Source organism: Rhamphochromis longiceps, linkage group LG18 (genome assembly GCF_057381845.1).
Source record: "Rhamphochromis longiceps isolate RC_006_pf linkage group LG18, R_longiceps_female_GT1.1, whole genome shotgun sequence".
Lineage (NCBI taxonomy): Eukaryota > Metazoa > Chordata > Actinopteri > Cichliformes > Cichlidae > Rhamphochromis > Rhamphochromis longiceps.
In genome coordinates, this window is record NC_140574.1 from 7,602,059 (window position 1) to 7,618,112 (window position 16,054).

The following is a 16,054-nucleotide window of genomic DNA, read 5'->3' on the forward strand; positions in this document are numbered from 1 at the left end:
CATTATCGTTATGGGTTAGAGTTACTCACGTCTATATCTTTAGATAATGTAGCGATAATTACTGCTATAATTCCACATTTGAAGGCTCAGAATAGGTTAGAGGGATTGAAATTATGTCACATTGGCTTAATTTTCAGAGTGTGATCTCAGACTGAAAGCATCCTTGTATCTCTGTGGAAAGAGAGTGTTCCTCAGTTTGAACTTCACTGTACCACTGAGACCATGCTCACATCTGGTCTGAATATTGTTCACTCATATGTACCACTTCTGTGTATTTTATGGGGACACTCGACAGTGAAAAAATAAACCAGTCTGCATTATTCATTGGAGCGTGCCTCTCCAGCACAGCTGACATCTCTTATTCATAGTGAAATCTGATAAACTAGCATCCAGCAATCCCTGAATGAAGGAGCAAAACATTCTTGTGTTGAAGTTTGGTTTTTTTGACCCTTTAAAGAAGATGGAACTGTTGGGTAAATTTGGTTCAATAGTTGATCAATTTGTTCACGCTTGTGGAACATTTGACATAAAATTAATATAAACTGGTGAGGAGAAACTATTAATGCTTAGTGTGTGGTTGTATTCTTAAAGATGATATGTAGATTGGTAAATGGACTGGTTCTTATAAAGCGCTTATCTACTCTGAGAGCTTAAAATGCTTTTAAACAACTTGCCTCAATCACCCATTTATACAAACACTTTTCTATGCTTTTCCTATCTAAGTGCTTTCTAACTAAAACTCAGCAACTTGGGGTTAGCTTCTTGCCCAAGGATATTTAGCATGCAGACTAGAGCAGACGGGGATCAAACCACCAAGCTTTCTGCTTTACCTCCTGAGCCACAGCCACCCCAGATTAAAGATTTATATACAACTAATGCTGTAGGATGGTTAATGGCAGTTATTTACCACGGTATAGTAGGTATTTTATGAAAATACCACAAAACTATGCTAACTTGTTGTGAAAATTAAGCTAGCAGCTACCCTGTAGCTACTATACTAAGCCTTTTAGTTGTTTTTTCCCCCCATATCATGAAAATATATATATTATTATTTCTTACTTGTTTTGTTCTGCATATAAAATAATCTAAATTTTGATTCACCACCTGATATTTTTTCAGAGAGACAGTATTAAGGGTTAAAAATAGCTGCAGCTAGCTTATTACTTTACCTGTAGCTACCATTAGTTCTTTTGTGTTGCCTTCACTAAGAGACAGCCAAGTCAAAGCCTACTTTTTTTTAAACATATCAATATAAATGTAGGTACTATTTTTGTACGGAAAAATACAAAAACAAGGTGAGATGAGCCACAAATGTGTGAGTCCTCAGGACAAAAGCTGTTTTTCCCTTATTTTCTAAAGAAAAATGTGGTAAATCAAATTTAGGTTTTTAACTATGATTACAGGAACTAAAATCTAATTTATTTACATTCATATTAGAACCCATTAAAGTATCATACCCAACAGATGCTCAAATTAGTAAAACTCAAGGGACCTTTTTATAATTAGCAATTGCAAAACAAAACCAGCCTGTGAATTTCCTAATAAGGGTTGAACCAATAAAAACAAAATCTACTTCACATAAACAGTCCCAGTGCTGAGGTGCGGCCAGAGTCCAGCACTGTCCCATTGTCCGGGACAGGAACTTATAGAGGAAGACTCACAATGCCCCTCGCAATAAGAGCAGACCCTCACTTCCCTCCTGTGAGGCTTACAACAGGAAGCAGACAGGAAGACGGCCTCAGCGGTGGATTAGTATTAGTGGCCCTCTATTGTCTGTCTTGGGACTTGTTTTAGGTAGTGGCTCATTGCTGAGCCCTCTGAGATGTTAGGATATGAAGGACAGTGTTTTAATAGAGGTCAATGGGTAAATTAAGAAGAGGCTAAATTTAATTGAGCGTCACTTTAAATACTACATAAAATATGTAGTATTTAAAGGTTTGCCTTAAGAGATGTTAAATATTTATTTTTCCTGATGGTACCAATTACTTTGAAGGATGTTTCATTTAGTGACAAAGTAGAAAGATTCTTGGAAATGCACTGTTAATGAGTTAAAGCCCCTTTTATATGTTTCTTAGTTTTTGTAAGGTTTCCATCCATCCATCCATCCATTTTCTTCTGCTAATCTGGGGCCGGGTTGCAGGAGCAACTATAAATGCATTGGCTTTCCCAGGCCAGCCGAGAGAGATAATTTCTCCAGCGTGTCCTGGGTCTGCCCCGGGGGTTCCTCCCTCACCTAGGACGCATCCTTGCCAGATGCCCGAACCACCTCATCTGGCTCCTTTCGATGCTCATTTCCGCTGCTTGTATCCACGATCTCGTTCTTTCGGTCACTACCCAAAACTTGCAACTATAGGTGAGGGTAGGGATGAAGGTGCTGATTCTCATTTGTGCCGCTTCACACTCGACTCGGAAACGCTCCACTGTTAGCTGACCTTTAAGGTTTATTATCATTAAGTGGGCACTTGGCATCATCTTGTTGGTCAGTCTTGCTGGAAAATCTCATTTATATTGTGTTACTTGAAAATGAACATAGAAACTTAGAAGATTTACTAAGAAATTATCTCTTTTTTCCATTGAGGAAAAAATTACCAGATTTAACTTGTTTTTGACTCTTAACTAAATACAATGAGCTCCCTTCACTAAAGTTTTAAATCACCAAAGAAGACTAGGTTGGCAACAGTTGTCACTTTAACCACATATGCACTGTGGCAGATCTACTAACATTATAGATGGAGGATAATATTCCTGCAGAGGAGAACTGGTTTGTTTCTGAGCCTCTGGGCAAAGTATTACAAGGCTGCCATCTGCACGGTGCAGATTACTTATTATACACACAGTGGACAGACAATGGCAGTGCAATTTGTTTATAAGTAATATGTATGTGTGGTGTATTGCTTAATTTATTTCCTTTGTTTTATTGCACACTCCTCTGTGCAGTTAGATGCTAATTTTAATATCTCAGAGAAGAAATTGGCAGTTGTTTAATGAATCATTTCTCTTTAAAGAGAACATGGTATGCTTCTGTCACATTTATGCTGCAACATTGGTGAAGTTGTATTAAGGTTTAAAAACTCTGTTTTAGACATCTTATTCAACTCTTGGCTCCGTATGATGTCTAGGGCTGCCACGATTAGTCGACTAGTCACGATTACGTCAAATATCAAAGTTGTCGACGACTAATTTAATAGTCAACGCGTCATTTGAAGCTTTGTAAGATCCTGAAAGACGCAGGATTAAGTAGTAGGATTTAAGAGTGTAATAAAGGACTGAAGCAGAAGATTGCAGCAATGCATCTAACAAGGATGCTAGCTGCTGTTAAACACCAAAGAAGAAGAAGCAGTCTCCGGCATTGTAGCTGTGTCCAGCATTTGTAGGCCGATTACGTGACAGCGATGCAAGGCTGTCCAAATTCAAAGACTCCTCCAAATGCAGCTGAGAAATGTGTCCTCCTTTTCCCCAGATTTGAAGGATAGGTTGGGTGTATCCTTCGTGGCCCAACCTGTCCCAGAATTCATAGCGCGGCCCAGCCAATTCCAGTTTCCAACAATGGCGGCAGCTATTTAGTTTTAATATTATTCTTTCTGGGTCACAAAATAAACTTTTAAGATGTTTTCAGGCAAAAATGTAGCTGTGTAAACTTCAAATTGCTGCGCGATTTATCAAGACATCAAATATTTGCAAAAGTGATCTGACGTAAACATGATATATAAGTCACATAGATAACTTAAGAATGTTATTGAGAAAAATGTCACAGAGAGTTGATTTCCCTAATATGGTAATTACACAGCTCACTGAGAGTACAGAAGACCCTCCCACCAGATGTTCAAACCAAATGTTTACCAATACTAAACTGTGACTCATGCAAAGCTATTTCTGCATGGACTAACAATGAAAATGCATAAAGGTTGCTTTGATACAAGTGATCAAAAATACTGTTCTAATCTCATTAAAGGTTAAAACATAAAATTTGCTGATATAACAAATTTGTTTTGACACCTCTCCGGGAAGTTTGCACAATTAATGCAGAACAAGCCTGAAGCGTCAGTTCAGGTGATGTTATACACGAGTGCAATTAATCAAATAATTATTAACTGACACACTGTGAAAATGGCGCTTAGCTTTCTTAGTAATGTAGGCTTTTTAGGCAGCATGGTGGCTTCAGGAGGTACTGCTGACAATCTGAGCCTAGAAAAATTCATGTCGCTCACTGTTATTGACACAAACACCCATCTGTGCAGCTGCAGTGCAGAGACACTGGCATTTTTCTTTTTCCCATCAATTAATCTGTAAAATCTGCAGGGTTTTTTTCTCGATAACAAAACACCTGGCTTGAATATGCCTTTTCAGCAACATTGCTTCTCCTGTGTTTCCATCTCAGAGCAGTTTGATTGTAGGTACTGCAGGAGGTGACGATACTCCTTGTGTCAGAAAGCTCTGAGAACTCTGAAAGCTACCAGGTCCAGTTTGGTGTGTGCAAGCAGCTTTCTGCACGTGTGTTCATCCGTTGCTCACATAAAGAAACATGAAGAAATGGCAGACCATCCCCCTGCCACGGTGATTTATAGCCTCCAAACCAATGCTGTTGCTCGCCCCTCTGACTCTGTGAGGTATTTGATTTTGTGAGGAGAATTTTCCCATTTTATTTGATTAAGTGTGGTGCGTGGCCAAGTCTGCACAGCATGGTTTGCCTTACGGCTTTCAATTCATCTTATTTGAAAAAAAGGAATTATGACTTAGTTAATTCTTGCATGCCTGCCTCCACCACTGCAAACACCTCTATTATTCATTTAAAGGCATTTATATTTTATTGATACTATTTTCAGGTTCCTATTCATAATGTGATCGGGGTGATGTTACCCGGTGGCGGTGTGGATGGCGACACACCATGAGCTCATTATCTAGCTGTATGATAAATATGTAATCATATTTTGCAGTGCCGCGTAGTGACCCATTTCATCAACATGCTGGATATTTGCAATTAAATGAGGCCCAACTCCTACAACCACATTTGCTCAAGAAGAAATACTGAAGTTTTACTTGTGCTGCAGTAAAATTAACCAAGCAGGAACTTTGCAGTCAAATGAGCTTTAAAAACAACTTTTAATAAAAAAAATAAATTATAAACTATGAGTCTGTACTCACAACTCATGGAAGTCCTCCAATCTCATCATGTAGGCCTTTGGCACTCTTTCAAAGTGGAAGCACACCAATATGTCTCCAACCACCATCAACAAATGAAGTGATAGCACTGGGTGGAGGAGCCCATCTACTGGCAAGATTTATAGATTTGATAACATTTGATAACTGCCATTTAATGGGCTGATAAGATTCTGCATATGTGCATATGGGGGACATTATGATCTGATTCACATGTTTTTAAATTAAATTTTAAATGAGGAAAATGCAGATAGATATCTACCTCTTACAGATAAATAACTAGTTTTGGTTTAAGCGATTAACGTTAAAATAGTTGGAAAGCAAACATTTTAATAACTGACTGTATTTATTTTAATTTCTGGAAAATATTTACAAAAAATCACTACTTGGGTAAGTTTAATTAGCTCTAAATTTACTATTTATTATGGTTGTTATAAATATTTTATTGTTTACACGTGTTTAAATTGGGCTCCACTAGTAGAGCGGAGCCACAGCACAATGGCACCAAAGTAATTTGTTGGATACTTGAGATTAAAAGGCACTATATATGTGCAGAGCATTAAATAATTAAAAGCTACAAACAATATGTTGAGCATATTAAGAACATGTACTCGAACATGTATTCGATACATTCCTAATTCTTATAATTACTACTTACTCTATTATTAATAGAAAAATTCCAAGGCAGTTATATTGAAGTCTGAAATAAGAATCATTCATAAATAAAACAAAAAGTTATTAATGGTAAATGGAAATTCTTGAGTCGTGTTGAATTTCCTTGCCATATGGGAAACATGGTTAGTAGGTGCATCTTTGCAATTGACCTGTTATTGAGGGCAGTGATGTAAACCCAGGAAAGGTTTCCTTCCCCTCCTGGCTTCAGGTATTTATAGAACCCCTGCTGTTTGTCTTCAGGATCTCTTTGACGCCACCAGGAAGAGCATCTGTAGAACTCATTTAGACATATCGCAAGTGAGGTGTGTTACTGAAACCGGGGCATTAGGGAAGCAGAAAGACAAAAGATCATCCACAGAATGTTAACGGGTCGGCCTATCCAGAGCAGACCTCTGGAGGAATACCACAGTGAACTTCCAAACCTGGGAAATATCATTAACCGAGACAAATAATCAGTGCACGTCAGACTTGTTAACATAGAAATGTGTCCAAAAGTTGTGATGAACGAACTGAAGAGCCTTTGCACTGATTATAAATATAATTTCTCAATTAGTGAGAGAGGAGAGGTCGAAAAAAGGTGATGTTCTCATCAGTTATGTCAATCATTCATCAAAGAAAATAATGCCCCCAAACCATGTAGATCTAATTAGTCTGTTCATTAGCTCATTTTGACTGGAAACCCAAGGCTGCTAAAAAAAAAAAAAGAAGAAGAAAAGATAGAAAAAAGACGTAGTTGGACAGTGAGAACAAAATATATTTCTTTTTAAGCAATGCCAAGTAGTCATGCTGTAATATGATTTTAAGGATCCCGTGGTTCTAAATGGCACTCAGCAGATGCATAATTGCATTCAAACAAAAAACATTTAAAAGTGACTTTTTTCCCCCCCTCCAGCAACAATTAGGGCCATTAATGATTTTGCCATTTAATGATTTTAACACTGTAAAAGCAAGCCACATGCCACAGCTTTGCAAAGCATTATTTGCAGCATTAGTATAATTTAATAGTAGAATTTTAGCTGTTTGGACATCACTTCAAATTCACTTCCTCGCAGCATGAAAATCAATGAGCAGTTAATGAGAATTCGCTGTTATTTTATTATTTTAGAAGGAAACCCTGTAGTTCCAGAAATATATTTAAAATTAGAAACTAACAAAATAACTTAAGAAGTGGAATTGGACGTCAACAGATGCAGCTTTATTTCAACATTTGAATATAATGTGAATATAAAAGGCCATAATAAAATTCTTTGCAACTCCTTACCATAAATACAGCATCAGTTTTGCACTGCTTTTTAAGTCATTCTGTATTCATATACTGGACCGTCTTCTCCAACTGTTCCAGGCAGCCCTTGATTTCCAATATTATCCATGTAGCATTAAGCTCAAAACAGGTAAGGATGTGCTACATGCTAAACAAGCTAGCATGTAGCTAAAGAAGCTACATGCTGTAGCTAAACAAGCTAGCATGTAGCTTGTTTAGTTACATGCTAAACAAGCATGTAGCTAATAAACGTGTTACTCATTGTTGTTTGATTTGACAAATAATCAGCCTAATAAAATATCAGCTGTATGGACAAAACCTTATGCTAAATATATGAAAATAAAATTAATATTTAGGTCGTTGTGTAGTTTTCCACATGTTCCAACCATCTAATTATCTTTTTTATTCATAAAAACAAACTGCAATCAGCTGCATCACCACAGGCCTCCACTTTCCTAAGTAAAAACTAAAAACTTCAGATGACAATGGAGTAATTGAGGCTCAGTCTTTCTCTATCACTCTAAAAGCAGTATCCTGTTTTGGCAGGAAGTAACAGAGTTTCTGTTCAATCTCATTTAGCCACGCTTCAGCTCGAGTTATGTCCCCTTCCTGCATTTTGTTCCCTTCATTAAAAAGCTCTAAGTGTGACCATTTTCTGTGGCATAAATGGTAGGCACTGCCAAGTGTTGAATAATTAGAAGATGGAAGAGCAATTACCCTCGGTCGCTTGATGGAGGAAGTCTGGAGAATGGAGTTATGGCCGACCGCTGCAGAAAACATGTAATGACAGCAATGGCTGGCCAAAGGATGGCTGTAAATGGTTTTCCTGAAACACTTTGTTTAATCTTAAGTAAACGGTCTCCCTTTTCTTTAAAAGCTCTTGTGTCAAATATTGTTTTCGCCACAGAAGAAACTTTAGCACTACAGGGAAATAGCAGTCCCTCCAACCCGTTGTTATACCCAAGATGTTTGGTCAGGACCCACAGACATCATATTTTAACATGCTGTAGCATCATTTTTGAACATGCATGGTCACCAGATGGAGTTCATTACGAGTCCCTCGGAGATACAGACTCAATGAGACCACAGCCAAAAGTGGTCTGGCAGTGTTTTCACTGCAGGACATGAAGTCACTTGTAGTGTAGATAGAAGTTTACCTTTTAACATGTGATTAAAGTTGTGAAAGGGTGTACTTTAATTCAAACCATGTACTTTCATGGGCTTACGAAAGTCAAAACAAAAGTAAAATCCCAGACAGGATTCGGACTTTTGTCTTCTGGTTGGAGGCTGTGGGATTGTCCCGTCCACCACTCCAAAAACCAACTACTGCAAACTACTATAGGTTCTGGTACTAACTCCCTCACAGTGGAAATTGACACTAAAGGGGCACTTTTTGTGTAAAACTATGATGAAAAATGGCAACGTTTCCATAATATGATTAGTTGGGAATGAGAATATGTCGATTTCTCAAGTCAGGTTTTTACAAAACGTATTGATATCTATTATGTTACACTAGAATTAACATTAAAGTTACTCTAAAATGAATCCTTTTTTCCTATTTCTGAATCAGGTCTTTATCCTACACGCAGTATTCACGACTTACCTCCTCACCTCCCAGTGTACTGACTTCTGTTTTTATTACAAGACCAGCCTTTCTTAATTTAAGCCTTTATTTAATCAGAAAGTTTCTTGAGATTGAAATCTCCTTTCTACGGGATGCCTGGCCAAGAAACCATAACATTAACTGCAGGCTGCTGTGGCAAAATCTCAGATAGATTTCTCCGTATAGGAGTGTCCATTAAGTACAAAATCACAGCTCCAGAAACACAGAAATGACTGTGACACCTACTATTGATAGTTTAGCAGAAATTAATATTTTCAAAATCCTTTCAGCACTAGCAATTTTTTTTAAACTTTATTAAAACAAATCTTCTTTTAGGATTATGCATTTCCTAATAATTTTAAATTGGTATCAGTTTTTCCATTTAATTAAGGGTGCCCTCTGACTTAACCTTCCCCGACTTGCTTCACTTCTTAAGTCAGAGCAGATCTGGTAGCTTGTTTGTGATTTCACAACAAAAACCTGCTGTGTAAATCTTCTCGGTCACATACAGTATGCATAGTGTATGTGGGTGAGACGTCTCGTGGGAATTTAGATGAGAACAGAGCTGGGAGCGCCGTCAAGTAATCCCGCAAAGTATCGTTTCCCAGGGGTCTCCCTGTCAGTTACACATCCCACAAAGACCTGCGGGAAGCTATTCTCTGCTCTTCTCCTTAAAAGGAAACAGTGGGAGAAGTCAAATCCTGACTTCTGGGGTCTTCCCATGTACAATATCACAGCTGCAGTGTCTCTATGGTAATATAATTACACACCATATATTATAGCCATCCCACATATAGCTTAGAGTGTATTTTGGTATGCAACTGATAATTTAGAAACTCAACAAACAAGCGACTGAGTTTAAGAGGAATTAAATGGAAGCCCCATAGAAAGTCTTTATTACACATTTAAATCGTTTCCAAACTTTGGAGAAACTCGATGTGACGAACACGAATCTGTGTGTTGGTGAAATAAGAAATCTTAATTTAAGATAAGCGTTAGTGTGGACATTTATAGACCACTGTGAGGCTTTCTGTTATCACTGCTGCTCTCTTTGATGATAACTATCACTTCTTAATCTCCTTTTTTATCGTTTCCTTTTTCAGCACTTTGAACAGCCGTGTTTCTGGACGCTGCTGTGCTGCATTGAGATTAAAAAAAAAAACTTCCGCCATCTGAAAAATTATTTTTATCTGTTTTTTTAGCCCTTAGATCATAATTTCGTGAAAGAAACTTGGGGGAAACGTATTGCCAGGAGATCCGTTTTGATCGAGTAAAATGTGTGGTTGAAAAAAGATGATCGCTTCTGAGATTCTTGCTAATAATTTGAGAAATCTGCATATAGCTGTCCTACTGTCTGTTTAGGTCGACAAATGCTTATCTGATCCTCTTCGAACTCGTTGGACATGTTGCTCTGTATCGTTGCGAGCACGGTGCTGAATCTGAAGTTGTCTGGATGAGCTGTTTTTATGTTTTAATTTGTTCTGTGTGGCCAGTGTTGCCCCTACAGCAGGTGTCGTGAATCTGACGTAGCCACTTTTATTTTTTATATGTCAAAGCTTTAAGTGATTCTTTCTATTCTCCAGCTGCAAAAAAATGTGTAACCTTTAAACCACATTTAATTTAAATCTACATCCTACTAGGGCTGCTCGATTATGGCAAAAATGATAATCACGATTATTTTCACTGAAATTGAGATCACGATTATTTGACGATATTTATTTAACCCTTTAAGACCTACTATAGAACCAAGTCCACCAGAGCTTATATTATTATTTTTTGTACATGCTGTAGTGCCATTTGTGGGAGCATTTCAAGTTGCTATACATCAATACAACTGTTATAGCCCATATTTTAATAATATGTATGCATTAAGTCCATAGTAATTACATAAATTGCAAAAAAGTGCAATAAACTACAAAAAAAATTGAAAATCGCTTTTGTTTTGTTTACATATATTTCTACTTGGAGAAATTTAAGAGGCTTATCCCTCAAAACTTTAAATACAATAAAGTTGCAAAAAAATAGTTTCCCACCACAGGAAATTTATTTTGAGTGTCTTCATAGTTTTATTTTGGAGATACACCAATTTTTATATACTGCAGGAAAAACAAAAAACAATCCTATGATGCAAATTTGCAAAGAAAACAGCATGTGCATCATTTCACTGTGGGAAGTGTTACGAACAGCTGATAGGAACGGCAAAGCGTGTTTCTGGAATATTATGTTTTTGTTCCTGCAAGCGCTTTTTATGCAATTTTTGCAAAGCTATATGTGGAACGAAACCGTGACCGAGGACAAGCTGATGGCATCAGATGTAAGTACAACTCCTCCGGTTTCATATGCAAAACAAATTATTGCGCTAGCTTACACGGTTCAGGTTCTACAGGGATTTAAAAATAGTTACGCAAAACAGAGCGTGCTGCTCTGACCGGCTTTAAAGGGTTAACAATAACTTTTAAAAAATAATATAAAATAGTGTGCAACACCACTGAAGTTTTTTTTTTTTTTTTAAACTCTCTTTTCAACCAACGGCAGTCACTCTCCAAATAACTTCTGCTTAGCTTTCCGAGCTTCCCTCGGGCCCTCTTAATCAGCGGTCTCCACCCTTTTTTGCGCCACGGACCGGTTTATGCCCGACAATATTTTCACAGACGGCCTTTAAGGTGTCGCGGATAAATGAGGGAGGGGCTACTAATCGGCTCAGTCATTTTTAATGATCGTTGAAAGCCCAGATCGTAATCGTGATTAAAATTCGATTAATTGAGCAGCCCTACATCCTACCCTACATTTATCGCCAAGCGCCTTATCTCTCAATTTAGCTATTCCCTGAGAAAGCTACAACCCCAGGTCTGCACACTCTGTGCAGCCACATTTGAACAGACCAATCACACGCATGCATTCAGTGAGCGTTTCTTCATGAGTCCTCTTGTCAAAACTATAAACTTAATGACTGCGTGCACGTTAAGGACATCTGTACGTCATAGTTACAATCTCTCAGAACAGACTCTGTACTAGTTAAAAGGAAAAATTGAGTTACTCAATATTATGTTCCCATTTGGGGGATTTTCAAGCATAATTGAATCATTTTCATTTCACATTCTTTTCTGTTTTTAGGATTTCTGGGAAGTTTGTCGTTGTTTGCTATACTGGATAATTTAACTCAGACACATGACAGTAAGCTTAGTCAGTCTAGCCTCAGAGTCAATCTGAGAAAGCCCCAGACACATCATGCTTTTTTTAAACTGCTACTGCAAATCGCCTTGTTGTCGGCCAAGGTCTCAGTTTTTAAGAATTCAAGTGTCAGAAAAGGGGAATTTAGATCAAGGTGGCTCAAGAACTTTACTGTTAACAACAAGACACACCGGCTCACTCCTTGGCGGCCGCTTGTCGGGGCCTGGGGCCTGGGGCTCGCTCGGGCCCCCTTTGGAGGTGGGGTGCCCCCGGCCTCTCGGCCTGGGGCTCGGTCACTCAGGCGCAGCTGGGGGCCGGCGGAGCTCACGGGCGCGTCACTGCAACTCCCCCTGACTTCTGCTCCGCGGCTGCTGGGCGAGCCCTCATCTGGGACTCTCCTCAGCTCTTACTGGAATAGTGGCGCGGCTGCCCCTCTGTTGGTCTTCCATGGTCTCTTGTGTTCTGGGGGCCTCTGGATATCTGGAGTTTTGATCTCCTCCATACCCGCTTCACACCCTGGAGGACGGGGCTGTGGCCCCCCCACACTCCCTAGCAGATCATTACATGGAGAAACCTTTGGAATGCAAGCATGCTGATCCACACAGGTATGCACACATGGGTATTCACAGACGCGGACTAAAGCTTTCTTGGCTGCTGCCTCAAAGCACACTGTGCGCTGTCTATCTTGCGTGCTGCACAATATCGTTTATTATTTAGTAAATATTGATATCTATGACTAGCTAGTTTATTGTGATGGTGCTTTGTTTTCTCTATTATTATGTTGCTCTTTGTTGTTTGCTGTCTCCTCTGTTTGTTTTTTTTGTTTGTTTGTTTTTTTTTCTCCATACAGGTGACCCAGGAGTTCTTTTTTTTTTTTTTTTTTCTCTCTCTTCCCCCCCCTTCTCACCGTCTCTTCTCCCCTTTGGTTTTCTTTCTTTCTCTCCCCCTCTTTCTCTCATTCATTCCCCCTGTCCTATTTATTTAAAAAAAAAAAAAAAAAAATGACAAAGGATGAACTGAAGCTCTGCCATCACGTAATGTCGCATACTGCTGTTTCTGATGTCATTTAAAAAAAAAAAAAAAAAAAAAAAAAAAAAAAAAAACAACAAGACAGCTCCCAAAAAGAAAGTGTTTTAGCTAACTCCTTATATTTCCTGACTGGTCTTTATTTTGCTATTTAGTCCAAACAACATCTTCAGCACCTATTGTAGTAGGTTTGAGTAATACAGCGGTTTACTGTTAATTCCCTTCGAGCTGACATGCCCCTCAGCCCGCCCGTGGTCGAGTTACATATTTATTCTTTGCTTTCAGTTGTTGGTTTAACACAATCTCTTAAAACCAACCCCGCATGTCACACACTAGTTAGTAGTAATGCAGACTGACGACCATAAAAGTAGTCATGAGCTCCTACAAACACACACTGTCAGGCGTGCGGACAGTTTTAGACGTAAATCGTGTATCATGCTAAATTACTTCGTGGGGAAATTTTACATTGTTGTTAATGAGAAAGCTCTGACATGCGTCTAACAGTCAAATTCAATCAAACAATAAATGAAAGAAACGTCAAAGTCTGAAGTCACTTCTGGGATTAATAGCTAAAACGAGAGATGATTTCAGCCATCGATGCCTCCTCTCACTGTCTTTAAGTGAGTATTCATTACTTATAACACTTGCCAGCATTTTACTCATAGAAACAAGTGGCAGCTTAATGTTTCTGTAAACTCTTTCTCATTAGGTTATGTGTCTGAGTTTACAAATGGGGTGGCATATCTCTCCAGCATCCTCCTCTGATTTTTCACCGTCTAGTTAATGATGAATCACAGTGTTATTAATGAGGTCTGAGTCCTTGTTTCCCATATGCCTCAAGTAAAACAGAGCAAGACACTGTAGCCTATCCAGTCAGTGCTGCTTTCATATTATGTCCTTATTGTATATTTTCTACAAGATACAAGAACTAACCTGCAGAATTCTGCAAAAACAAGTTGCTTTATTTCACTACAGGCACATTTTGACACTTTAAGTTGTTCCCAAAGAAACACAATCTTATGCTTGAGTGCACTGGGGTTAAATCGGGCCTCAAAACTCAGAACTTTTGAATCTACAGGCTTTCATTTCCTTGCTTAAGTGCTCTTTGACAGTAATTGTTGTTCAGTGGAAAAGCATCTGCTGTTGGATTTTCTGTCACAAATCCACTCTTTTAATCGCCGCTCCTAAAATATTTTTGTCTCTGATGTCCCCCACAGCTTTCACCCACACACTTTTTACTTTTACTCTTCTAACAGTTTGTACAATACTTCTAAAACGATTTCATTTTTAGCTAATTTTGATTTTTACCCATTTCAACAACCTTAATGCATTTACATTTCCACTGTTTATGTACTGTATTCACATGTTTTTTTCACCTTTACTGATTGCTTTTTATTACTGTTTATCCATCACATAAGTAACAGTTTAAAATTTTTAGGCAAATCTTCTTCAAACCCAACTCTTAATGGTCTCATATTTCTCATTATCAGCCACAGATTATACATAAAGACAGTCTGGGGTTTCGGCATGTTGGAATGTTGTAATTTCCACTTGGTTACAGTTGTAGAATTCAGTCGTTGGACTTTGTTGTCTCTACAGGTGGACTTGGGGTTCCTACGATTCGTCAAAGCCATCGGGACGCAGGGTGCCATCTCAAAAGAAACCAAGAAGCACTACTACGTTCGCACATACAAAGTGGACCTGAGCTCCAACGGAGAGGACTGGGTCGCCGTGAAGGACGGCTCAAAGCAGAAGGTAATGATGAGTCACTTATTCTCTTACAATGATCATCTACCTAATGCTGACAAGTAATGAAGGACCCTGCATTCTAATCAATGAGGTAAATGGCTGAATCAATGTTTTCCAAGGCTACAGCAGCTGGCTGCATGCCTAAACTAAAGTGTGCACTGAAGGTCTGCTTTGCATCCCACTTCTTTTAACACGTTTAGAATTCATTTATTCTGGCACTGGAAGTTGTTGGTGCAGAAATAAACTTCTAGGGACTGAATTTAGGCAACATACTGACAAACACTGTGTAACACGAAGCTTCAAAAGAAAGTCTCGTCTACTCTACGCTAAATCTGCATCACGCTGAACATTCGTGGTTTATTGTTTCAGGTGTTATTTGTTGTTTTTCCCAAATTCTAATTACTGTGATAGTACAGTATCATCCAAAGTCATGCAAAAACACACTGAAAGCTCAGTTCTTAAAGGTCTGCATAACCACAAGGCCGCAGCTCAGGCAGTTGTACCAGTAGTATCAATACAGTTTGCTGTAGTCATGTGCAACGAATAAATAATTTTCAATAAGGCAGCTGTGGTGTTACTGTAGTAGCAGCTGTATTATTGGGAAAAACACTCATTTCTATTGTCGATCGTGGAGATGCTAGCAGCCAGAGCAGAAGCTTTATTTGCACTTTTGGTGGGAGTAGCAAACACTTACAGTGTTACAGTGCATAGCTGTACTGATTAGCAGCGACTGTGATGAATAGCAGTAAACATTCCTGCCAGCGCTGCTGTTTTGCCCAGGTTTTCTCCTTCTATTTAAAGACCATCCCCTGCGCCCTCACGCTTTAATCTTTCCCCCGGCAAAATCACCTAATTTAGGAGTAACTGTGATGCATGCATACATAACATTTGTGCATTTCTTTAACGTTACCTGAGTTCCAAAGTCATGTATGGAAGCCAGTCTGGAAACAGTCCACACAGTTTTAAACCCATCAGTCACTGCGGCGGCCCGACTGAAGTGGGTAAATATGAGTAAAGTAACAGATGCTCTCCTGTGCCTGTATTTTTAGATCTTTCTGGGGAACGACAACCCCACAGATGAAGTTCACAGCCATCTTCCCAAACCCACTCTGGCTCGCTACATTCGTATCCGCCCTATGTCCTGGGAGCAAGGCATCTGTATGCGCTTCGAGATCTACGGCTGCAGAACATCAGGTACACAAACTCATACATACTGATGTGGGACCTCACTCCCAGCTTCAACTCCTGATGTATAGATTTATGTTCCACAGCTACTCCGCCGCATACCGTTAGTGCTGAAGTCCGTGTTTTTACATATTCCATTCATACATTTTCTTCTTAATTAACTTTCCCTGTCCCCTCGGGGATTAATGAAGTTTAATGTAATCATTTTTTCCCCCTTATCTAACATA

The 16,054-nt window shown here is 38.8% G+C and overlaps 1 protein-coding gene across 1 annotated transcript in view; it reads left to right on the forward strand.

Annotated features, from left to right (window-relative positions):
* Positions 1 to 16,054, forward strand: part of LOC146647648 (neuropilin-1a-like) — a 94,995-nt gene that overhangs the window by 52,657 nt on the left and 26,284 nt on the right. Inside the window, exons 7-8 of the mRNA XM_085388670.1 lie at positions 14,493 to 14,648; positions 15,692 to 15,836. Of these exons, the coding sequence (XP_085244796.1) occupies positions 14,493 to 14,648; positions 15,692 to 15,836 (301 nt within the window). The remainder of the gene's footprint in view (positions 1 to 14,492; positions 14,649 to 15,691; positions 15,837 to 16,054) is intronic.